At 38.3% G+C, this 11815-nt stretch overlaps 2 protein-coding genes across 2 annotated transcripts in view; one reads left to right on the forward strand and one right to left on the reverse strand.

Annotated features, from left to right (window-relative positions):
* Window positions 1-254: 254 nt before the first annotated feature.
* Window positions 255-10871, reverse strand: FAM199X (family with sequence similarity 199, X-linked). Its single transcript, XM_017743092.1, has 6 exons — window positions 10865-10871; window positions 8863-9119; window positions 6603-6752; window positions 6120-6281; window positions 4782-5042; window positions 255-3929 (listed from the first exon to the last, which is right to left on the reverse strand). Exons 1-6 carry the CDS (start codon window positions 10869-10871, stop codon window positions 3759-3761), a joined length of 1008 nt encoding a protein of 335 aa, XP_017598581.1. The 3' UTR covers window positions 255-3758.
* Window positions 10872-11749: 878 nt separating this feature from the next.
* The window catches only part of LOC103621661 (COMM domain-containing protein 5), a 16696-nt gene continuing 16630 nt past the window's right edge, over window positions 11750-11815 (forward strand). The window contains exon 1 of the mRNA XM_008640507.1: window positions 11750-11772. Within this exon, the coding sequence (XP_008638729.1) occupies window positions 11750-11772 (23 nt within the window). The remainder of the gene's footprint in view (window positions 11773-11815) is intronic.

An 11815-nucleotide genomic window follows, 5' to 3' on the forward strand; every position in this document is an offset into this window, starting at 1 on the left:
AGAAAAGAAATGGCTTCAGGCCATTCAGCACAGATGAACAGTAAATATTGCCATTTTATCTTTCTGTATTGTATATGCACTCTGATGTAAATGCATGTAAGAAAGTTCAAGCAGGTTGGTCGATTTGTTTTCTCCCCAGAGAATGATCTTCACAGGTTTCAAACAACAATATGAGAACTAAAATTTGAGCTGAGGAAAGTCTTGCGAAGACTTTTCTTGTTCTTCCAAGTAAGCACCCCATACTGAGCATATTGTAACCATCTTTTTATCAGCTTCCCAGATTACAAAAAAAAAAAAAAGGTATTTTAACAAAAGATGACATACACAAAAATCAGCCAAGTTTGTCAGGCAGCTTTCTTCCTCATATTTAAAAATCATATTAGAAAAGAATGTTTTCTCTTGTTTACAGTCCTATTGCAGTCAGACTTTCAGTGCTCCTTCTAAGCCTTTTTAGAGAAAAAGTTACCATGGAAGCAAACTGTTATTGTTACAGAGTGTAAAATGATTATATTCACATTGCAGTGGGTACAAAGTTCCTACAGACACAGTTTCAGTACCATGAAGCCATGTAACTATGAGCTTTTTCCTGTGCGTCTCTATGTTGCTTTTAAACTTGACAGCTTTTCTCTATTAATAAAAAGCAGGGATTTGATTTAATTTTTTAAGAAAAAAACACAATAAGGATGCATTATTTTAGCGGTCTGTTACTCTTGTTCATCAGTAGTTGCACCTGTAGCCACAATGGCCAAAACTTAAATCGGCAAGACCAAATTTCACTGACATTCCAACTGTTTGACTAATACCATGGGTATTTCATAGAAACTCACAGATTTAGATTGGAAAAGTCCTTTTAAGATCATCAACTACCACCCTAAATCTAACACTGCCAAGCCCACCACTAAACCATGTTTCTAAGTGCCACATTTACATCTCTTTTAAGTACCACCAGGGATGGGGTCTTCCTGGGTAAGCATTGAGTATAAAGCAGGGAAAAACACGAATCTGACAAAAAACCTCCCCCCCACCACAAAATGAGTGTGCCACTAGAACTACAGAGGATGAGAAAGCAAAAGGAAAAAAAAAACCAAATGTGTAGAAGTATGTAAAAACTCTTGAATCCCACAGTCACTTCAGGCCTGATTCTCTGAGATCAGGAAAAGACAACATTTTATCTCTGGGTACTTGGCAAAGAACATTCAAGGTAAGCAAGATGCTATTCTGCATTCCTATCAGAACATTCAGAGTTTTGTATTCTTTGCATTCTTATGAGCATCCTGGATCTATGAGATCACAGAGCTATAAATTATTAGCATGGAATCCCTGGAAATCCACTCTCTTCTATCATTTTAACTGTCACACACACAACTGAAGTACCTGCTGGAGACAACACAGCACAATCAGGTATTCTGGCACCCAGGACCTTTTCGTCCAATGTAACAAAGGAGCAACTGGACCCACCTAATCACTTAGAATACTTTATACTTACATGCTCACACTATGATGGAAATACTATCTTCCCTCACTTCATGATCTCTGGAAGCTAGTAGACAAGTGACCAGAATGAACTGTACCTCATCAAAATGATGGGGTCTTTTCACAACAAAACCTGAGGTATTTTAAACTCTGAATAGCTGCTGAAACAGAATAAAGTGACACACTTTCACGCTCCACCACACTGAGATATTGCACCTTTCTTACAATTCACTTCAGAGTTTCAATTCTCTACAGTACTAAGTGTGCATTTTTCTTCAGAAAAAAAATTCAATCACATTTCAAAATCACTGCAGAAAATAAAGGTTGTACTGAACCATGACAGTGTACACATGGTGAAGTATTTCATGATGAATTCATCCATTACCATGCAAGAGTTTAACAACTGCACCCTGAAATTAGCCAACCTGATAGCAATTAAATTTTATTTTTCACACAAGATATTCAAAAGAAGCTCCAGGTTTAAGTCAATCTAAATTCTCAGTAAAGTGTATACTGTTAAGAAGTTTTCAGTATTGATTATACAGGAGGGAGGCATCAACTAGCAACAAGCAAATACTGACAGGTAAGAGACACTTATGGTTAGTGCACAAATATACTGGCAATATGGGATGGCCAACATGAGCTTAAAATGACATTACCTGGCTTTTAGTCAGTCCACGGCCAAGCCTGGGTACCTGTTGTAGAGCAGCAGTAAGTTCACACATACTAGTTTGCCTATGGGCCTCATTTATTTCTTATCAAAACCCTTTCAGAGGCCACTGTTCAGATAATTTACTGGTCAGTTTATTTTGAGGCTAAAAGGAATTCCCCTTCTGAAAGGAAAATACTTCAGCTGTCAGGGCTAATAAGTCTGTGCAGGACATGGAACATTAATGTCAGTAGTCCTAAAGCCAATCATGCATTCTGCAGGATTGGGCTATACCCTCCTGCAATTACAGACACTTGTGGCCACACTAAACTGTCAAACTCCTTAATTCAACAGTAAAATTAATGAAGCATTAACATAATAAAAAATTATTTTCTAAACTCAGAACTCAAAAATACTTTTAAAATGTTTTAAATTTCACATTAAAATTTAGAACAATCATTTTTATCTCAGCCATGGGGGGAAGGAGTTCTATAAAAGTAAGATAAAGACTAAAATCAGCCTAAAGATTGTCAGAATTAGGAAAAAGGTTGAAACTACTATTACTTCCCTACCTGAAAGCCGCAATTTTACCTAATTTTCTTATCATGAGAAATTTCAAAAGCTGATAGACAACAAAAGGAGAATTCTGATACATGTCATGGTGTAACGACCCACACAGAAGACAACCTCAGCTAAACATACAATTAAAAAAGTACAGCTGCAATAAGTTCTCCTGTCAACAATATGAATCTATTTAGATACGCTTCTGGGGAAGAAAACCACTGAAGTTGTGTGCCACTTGCTTGCACTTCTGTTTCCAGTAGTGTTTTTAACTATTTTAAGTAGTGTCCTAGACAACTTAATTGCAGATTAGTGTATTTTCAATGCATAAATGCATTTTTATTGGAATCTTTTCACTAGGGATGTACTGGTGAACCATTAGTAACAATCATAAGATATTGAGCAGCAAAATAACCTTCTGAAGACTTAGCCTGCAATTATTTTGAGGTTTTTTTCAGAATTTTAGTTGGTTCCTAAGAACTACATTATTAGGCAGTATTTGTGTTACAGATTCTCTGCATTAGATGTCCTGCTTCTTGTTTTCTGTGTAGTTTGAGTTAAATCCCAACTTTTAGAAAAGTATCAACAGTACTTTGATTTTGTACAAATCAAGAGCAAGGCTGAAGAAAGCCCCATAGAGCAAAAGATTTTTCCTCATGCTAAACAATCTTCCTATTAATGGGAAAGGAAGACAAAACAAGTCAAGTGTAATACTAACTCTAAGCTGAAAAAACCCAAAAAAGCTGAAGCATAGTAATGCATGCTTTGTGTCATCCAAAAGCGCCCCTAGACTTACTTGCAAGTAAGTTAGCATGTCAGTCAAGTTCAAATTTCCTTAAAATTAGATCTCTTCAGCAGCTTTTCAGAAGATAGATAAGCTTCTGAATTCTTTGTTGCAAAATTAGTCTCAAAAAGCTGAAACTACTCAATACTTAGACCTTCTTAGCAAAATTACACTTGAGAAAAGATCTGGTTTGTATTGTTAACACTAATCAAAATTTGGTCAAGAAATATATGTAAACAATAAGGATAATACATTTAAGGCTTAGAAAGAACACTGATAAATTCACCCCTGTCACATTAAAACATCCACATCTCCTTCATGGTCCTCCTCAGTCACTTTTAAAGACAGCACTTCTTCATTAAGAAATAACCCACTCAGTCTTTCCTTACGAGCTTGTCTTTGTTCTTTCAGCTGTCTCTTCCGTAAGGCCTTTTGCTGGAGTTTCCGTTGCTTGGAACGTTTCTGTCAAAATACAGAAGAGACAAAATATAAGATTTTTTTCTGTAAATTAGAAAAAACACCTCTGAAGCTGGCAAATATAAATTAACCTCTAAAATAACATCTGCTCTGAAAAATAACAAACACAAATTCTCAGAGGTGGTGTAAACATTCATCCAAAATCGTACCTGATATTAAAATATCAAGATAATTTATCACAACTGAATTATGAGGCACAACATTACCCTGTGATGTTGCATAGTTGAGTCTTTGATTGGGGGAATCTTTACTGCTGGAGAAATGTTAGTCTTACATTTAACAAACCCAAGATGTTGAAGAGCAAGAAAGAACTGCTCCTCTCCTCCACACTTGAAATTAGAATTACGGGGACAGAAGGAGTACCACAGTACTACTTTAAATGAAACATGCTTCAGTAGGTCCCTTCTCACCAAGGAATCTCATGAGACATGCTCAAAGAATAAACTGAAGAAGATTCAACAAGCCTGATGAAACTTCTAATTGAGAAAAAAAACCAAAAACAATCAAGGGTCTCTCTACTGTCCAGAAATTATGCCTAGATTAGGGTGATCATTCTTAAACAATTTTTTCCTTAAGTTAGATGCATAAGCTTTATTCAAGCCCACTCAACTTATTCTAAACAAAAGGAATTAGAATATCTACAACATACAAACATCAGGCTTTCAATTAGAAGTGATGGGAAGAGGACAAGTTTAAATACCTTATGATCATTGGTTTATCTAGATAACTCAGTTACTCTGTTCCTTCAGGACAAAAACCCCAGGTAAGATCACATGAGCAAGCTTCACAAGTTAAGACAGCTTAATTAATACAGATGTACATAACTAGAAACTTTACTTTTGAATCCCGGATTCTTTCTGCAGCACTTGTGGACAAATTGCTGTCACTGTGTGCTCGACTCATGTTGGCACTGGAGTTTGAAGCGGAGTTGGCAACGCTGGAGCCGCTGCTGCTTGCTGAGCTGACCATGCTGGCACTGCTGCTGCTGGCACTGGCACCACTCACACCACTGGTACTCGCACAGCTGTAGCTGCTCCTCTTCCAGCTCTCCCTCGCAGACCGCTGGCGAGGTCCATGTTCCTTGATATAGTTTCTCACCTTTAGAACAGAGGCAGCAAAATTACTATAGCTTGATAAATGCTGCACTGAGATACTCCTTTTCATGGAAAAAACACAATCTGCCTATTAATAATTATGAAGCATTGGGTCAGTTCGGTTAGGCTTTTAAAACATTTTCCTGTGGCTGCTTAAAGCCCAAGCAATCCGGAGTCACCCAGAGAACTTAACTGTTCTTTCACCATGGAAGGAAAATAAGTAGCAAGGGCTGGGGGGTTCTTGTTTCTTCTGCCTGTCATACTTGTGACTGTGTAACAATATGTTATTATTTTAACACCAAACAGAAATATCAGTGAAGTTCAAGTGAACCAAGTTGTTTACTTAATGTATCAAAACCCTTTATTTTGCTAGGTATACTCAAACAAAAATGAGTGTAAATAAAGCAGCACTTTTCTACTTTAAGATGACACTTACAAAATCCTTGAAATATGAAACAGACCAAGCCCATAAAAGCAGTGAATGTTTTCCATTTTCAACTTTATCTTCAGCATTTATCAGTGCAACACTGAGGAGTTCAGCTTGTTTGGACACTGCATCTCTTCCCAACAACACATCTCAATAATTCAATGACTGAGAAGACAGTAGGATGTATCTACCCTATCAGCCAGGCACCTTTCTTTGTTATAACTTGCATCTTGCAACATCTTTAAAATGCCTTATTCTCTATCCCTTTCTACATGAAATTTATGGTCTTCCCCAATGAATTCCAATCTTTTGGAGTTTTAAATGCTAGTTTACATTCAGTGAGTAAATGAAGACTCTCAGCTAGCTGATGGTCATGAAGTGGAGTACAGTGCCATAAGCAGCACCAGGTCCACAACATAACTCATTACACACTCACCAGCTCTGGCTTAACACATAGTGAGAATATAACCAGTCTTTTATGTAAAGGTTTAGTACATACAATATGCTTTTGATATCCATCACTGACAGTATTGTGCTCTAGTGTCTCTATATATAATGATTATGCATAAAAAAATTGATCACAAGTCCATAAGATTTTGCAAGATATAATCAGATGCTGAAACCCTGGAGTCAAATGTACAAACCTTAACTCACCTGCTTCAGTTTTTCATCTGTGAGACAGTTCAATTCAATAATGAATTCACTATCTGTAGGTGAGATCTGAGCAGTAGGATCAATAATTTTAATAATATCAAGTTGCTCTCGAAGGCCCATCTCTGTACTGACTTTGCGACTCAAATATTCAATATATTCAACCTAGGACCCAAAGAAAGGCAGGTCATTTTGAAGTATCATTGATTCTAAATGAGAGACAGAAAAAAGAAAGAACCAACAGAATAAAAACATGCTCAAATATCATGATTCTAGCCTTGAGTATCCTTAAAAACCTAGGGTGAAAATTTGAGTAGGCATTAAACTGCCTCCTACAGATCCAAAGGACAAGGTTTAGTTTTGAGAATCAAGTAGTACTGCACAGGTCTGCATTTACACCTACAGCAAACAGGATGGCTTTTAAGTTTTATCTTTTAATTGGAAGTTCTTCTGTACATTGCAGTTCTCACATAGGAAAAAAGTCACCTGTTCATCATTTGTCATTGCACTCCATGGAAGTTCATCAAGATTCCTATGCTTGTTTTTCTTTTTGGGAAGCAGACAGGGAGAGCTTGGAATACTCGGTATAACATCAGAAAGCACATCACTCCCACTTGTAATGTCGCTGCCAGGCAACTTGTAACATGCAAGAGGAAGAACAAAGCTTTAGAATACAGTAGGCAGATTGTAAATCATTCTAACACTATTAACAATTCAAAACATACCATCAAATTAGCAAAGCATTGATTATCTCTGTACTTTAACAAACTCTGTGTAATTACTCATAAACCTGCAATACTCCCTTAAATCTTCCTACAAACAAGTGCAGCAAACTCAATTCACACTATTCTGCACTAATCAATCCTCTTTTTAAAAATTCGTGTTTAAGAAAACAGCAGATTGATGCCGCATTTCAACTATTTCCCTTCTCCATCAGTGGAAATGGTCCATTACAATCCAAAGCTAAATCTAAACCTCCCATTTTGGAGCATAAGTCTAGTTTAAGGAAGATAATTTTAAAGCAGGTCTGTAATTCCTACCAAACTCCATAATACACAAGACAATTCAATTGAAGTCACTGTCATTTGCCTGGAAGCAACTGAGAACTTCAGCTAGCTTCATTTATACAACTGACATGTGATTTCTGAATGCACTTCCAGTTAAAGTGGGACAGTTGGATTACTTGTGCTCAGATTCTGCCAGATAACACCATAAAGAGCTACAAAAAAGTCTTTCCAAAATCCTGTAAATCCAATCAAGTAAGTCTCTTAAGAAAAGCTTGTTTTAAAAAACAAAGAGTAATAAAAAAGCTAGTTACCAATCAAACATACTGTCAGCTAAGGCATAAGAAATGGCTTCTTTTCAAAACAATTGCCAAGTTTATCAAGCAATTAAAATTTCACAACTCAGTGAAGCTCTGAATCTTTAGGATCCAACCTGAGTTGTTCCTACAGACTGCATTGTAAACACACACTTGTAACTTCAGCGATATAACATACATTGAGACCAGCAGATGGACTAAACCAGTCAGAAATTCAAAGCTGATCTCAATACATGTCTCAAGTTCACTTGCATCTTCTGGAACAGGATTTGAGCTTTCTTGAAATCAGTTTTCAGTTCTTGCACTGTCCTTAAAAGACTCTCTACGTGCTCTGACCAAGCTTTATGACAAAATTTTAAAGTATTTCCCAATAAATTCTGAAGCCCTATGTTGCCTATTTCGAAGTTATATATATGTTCATAGTTGATTTAAGTCTTTAATATAAAAAGTCAATTTAGGTCTACAATATATTTTAAAATGCATATCACATTTGAAAAACTGCTGAACAGGGAAGACTATCACAAACTAGAGATATCCAACAAGGACTGCATTCAGCGCAGATGCAGGAAAAGGATGTGATTCACCTTCACACTTTTCCCATTCTGGTCAGACAAAATGAGCTCTCTACTCTTATTGGCATAGAAAAAACAAAAGGATGGAAAAAAGCTATGGCAAGAGTTTCTACACTTTACCTAGAAAGCTTCAGTAGGACCAGACATCTATAAACAGATTTCATTAACAGGGCAGATCCTCAGTACAAAGGGTCTAAGCTCATGGCTACAAGAAACAGACAATGGTTCCTAAAACCAAACGACATGTAAGCATCCTTCTTTGAAGAGCTGACCTTCAGTCTCTCCTCCTGATTAAGGAGGTCGGAATAAAATGAAACAAAACATTTTTGTTATCATTCAAGATTCAGATATGTGCTCCTATGTTCGGTAGTTACAAAGAAACAAGTGCTGAGGTCACTTGGTTTGTTCAGAAGAAGAGGAGACCAAGGAGAGACTTCATAGCTGTCTACAGCTTCCTCAAGAGGAGAAGAGGAGGGGGAGGCACTGATCTCTCCTCTCTGGTGACCAGTGACAGGACACAAGGGAACAGCAGGATGCCAGGTCAGGGGAAGTTAAGCTTAGATATCAGGAAAAGGCTCTTCCCCCAGAGGGCGGTCAGGCACTGGAACAGGCTCCCCAGGGCAGTGGTCACAGCACCAAGCCTGAAAGAGTTCAAGGAGTGTTTGAGCAAAATCTGTCAGACACGGAGTGTAACTCCTGGGCTTGTCCTGTGTAGGGCCAGGAGCTGGACTTCAGTGATTCTTGTGGGTCCCTTCCAACTCAGGATATTTTATTCTATTACTTTTCAGCTACAGCTAAATCCAGCACACAACAGTCTACACAAAATTTTACATTTCCAGTGGAACCACCTTACCTGCCACTCAAACTCGCTGTCTGACCAATCCCAGTATGTGCTGATAGAAGAGGAGACATCACTGCAGACACTGCCCTCGGGGAACAAATCAAAAGAGGTGAATTCCTGGTCATCCAGGAGTGAGTAACAATCATCCTGATCCCCCACTGACACCGATGAGAACAGCTCCTCGCTGCACTCTGAGCTGGCCACGCTCGTCCCACAAGATGTCAAGTTCCACCTGCAAAACAGGATAACACAATTAGAGAGCAGCAAACCTTGGCATCATGTGTCTTAAGAAATTCCTTTAAGCCTCGTTAAACTATCTCCACTTTGCTAGTGATATTATACATTGACTTCATTGAAATAAGTTCTAATTATGTAAATTGAAGTATTCTATTTTTAAATATTTTTTAAAGTACATAAACAACACCAAATGGGACACAATGTTAAAAATATCAAGGCAAAAATCCACATACAGTTAGTATAATTACACCTTTATTTTGATATATTATCAGTTTCTGCCTCAGAGCTATGACTCCTGTAGTATGGAAATTGTCTTTTTTTGCTGCTGGTTGGGTTTTTAAAACACACAGATCTAAAAATAAAGTTTTCCAGGCATTGGGATATTTAAACTTCCACATAAACTGGAATAAACAGAACAAAGAAGTTAATCAATTTGACTCCAGGACACATAGAAGTCAAAAGAAATTTCAGGTTGATAATCCCCCACAACATTAAGGCTTAATAAGGAAACACATTATGGACCTATTATTCACAACTCTGAATGTCAAAAACATTGGACATGCTATTGGAATGAGACAGTGCAAGATGGGGAAGTGACCTGTGTGAAAATGCTAGCATGCCAAAACTAAACACCTTTTTCACCTCATTATTTCATTACAAAGCTAGTTGAAGTTGTTGCTAAAGGAAAGCCATTGAGAACTCAATTTTCACAGAACAGATTTTTTACTCTAATGAGAGTAAGCCAGAATGTAACAAGCTCATGAAATCAGTCTCCATATCTGGATTTATTTTACATATTGGTGAAAAGTAGGTCAAGACAAATATGAGTCAGCACAGCACTGCAATATGGCCAAAACAATTTGAAAAGGGCTTCTAAAATGCACCACACAAGCCCACACAATCACCTCCTGTTCCATCAGCCTGTCCACTTCATTCTGGCTAACTACAAAAATACTCTTCTATCCAACTGCAAAAGCTGAGCAATTCTATCACCAGAAAGGCTGGTCCTCAATCTCATTATTTAAACTGCATACCAGGCTGGCTAAATATGTTTGTGATGGATTCATTTCCACATCTGCTTGGCCAGATGTGAATTTATCCAATGTTAAAGACATTTCCAAAACTTTCCTCGTAGCAGATTCAGGAGTTCTTGCCCTGCCTCCCTTTCTGCATCCCTTATAGATGTTCACTGCTTTGCTGGTACAGACTCTTGTGGGCAGGGCAATCCATTGGTAATGAGCAGAACAAGACTGTGGTGACACAGCACATTACTCGACATGAACACAGTTTCAGAATCCATAAAATAATGACGAAAGGGAAGACAGAGTGGACAGTTTCCAGACATCAAAACAAAGGCTGAGGTACATGGGCTCTAGTATCAACAAACTACACACGTACTCCAGGTACAGGCAGTCAGCCCTCACCTTCTCATAGCCAGGGGGCCTGCTGTGTTCCCTGAGGTGAACTGGATTAACAACAAATGGGAACTACATTAAAATTACTCCTAACTTTAAAAAATAGAAAGCCTTATGTGAACACCACAGATTGAGCTGCACATCTGCAATGGCTTAATCAGTGCAAGACAGGGCATGTCCTTTTCCAGAGAAGTGAAACAGCCCCTCAAGATGCCTGGGTTACAAACCTGGGCTCGTAAAATGAGCAAACCTGAGCAACACACTTGAGAAGGCAACAGAAAGAGAAATGTACAAAATTAATTAAATGCAAATTTGGTGACTATCACACTTTTATTTACAGATATTCTAAGAATATATCTTACTGCTCATGTCGTATGACTTAAGAACTATATTATGGAAGCGTATCATGTTTGATCGAGGCTCTTCATGCTGAATCATTTAAGAATGTATAATTAAGAATTTGCCCTTATGAATGACACTTTTAAAGCGCAATTTCCAAGACTTCATATAAATTCACTATTCATAATTGTGTTGCAGAAATACTAATAACCCATAACAGAATCTTGCAAGTCTGGAACAGGAACGTTGGAGACCTATATGTTGGAGACTGAAATCTCATAGATTATTCTCAAAAAAAGCTATTGCTATATTCAAGCTTAATACTATGCATTAGCAGAATTAGGTTCTTAGGAAAGCAGGACAGTGGTTTTGATTTTAGGAGCACAACTGGAACTTCTTTGTTGAGCTGTATTTGCCCTTCTAGAACAGACCTTTTCTACAAATTACAGGCAGAATAATTTGCCCTTAATTAGTAGCATGGGGTGGAAATGTCTCTTCAGAAGTCAGTACAGTCACCAAGCCACCTAACTCATTCTGAATCTCTTAAGGTCTGCCTGGTATCCATGCAAGACCTGCCTTTAAGTCTTACAAACACACCATTCTGTAGCTGCCTACAGCCCTCAAAAATTATCAAAATCTCAAAAATTAAGAAACTCGGAACGAGGCTTGGAGCAACCTGAGCCTAGTGGAAGGTCTCCCCGCCCAGAGCAGGGGAGTTGGAACTAGATTGCCTTTAGGGTCCCTTCCAACCCAAACCATTCTATGATTCTATGAAAAGACACATCTTAAAACACTGACCCAGCTCACACCGGCAACTGTAACATGATGAGCCGAACGCAGACTAAGCCAAGGGGAAGGGTAACCCAGCAGGGCGTGCGGCGGACACGCGGAGCACCTGCAGCCCGGCCATGGCCGGCTCGTCCCCGGCAGGGTAGCGCGGGAAGGATGCGCGGCCCTGCTCAGGGGCGGCCCTG

The sequence above is a fragment of the Corvus brachyrhynchos genome, unplaced genomic scaffold, assembly GCF_000691975.1.
Source record: "Corvus brachyrhynchos isolate BGI_N302 unplaced genomic scaffold, ASM69197v1 scaffold398, whole genome shotgun sequence".
Lineage (NCBI taxonomy): Eukaryota > Metazoa > Chordata > Aves > Passeriformes > Corvidae > Corvus > Corvus brachyrhynchos.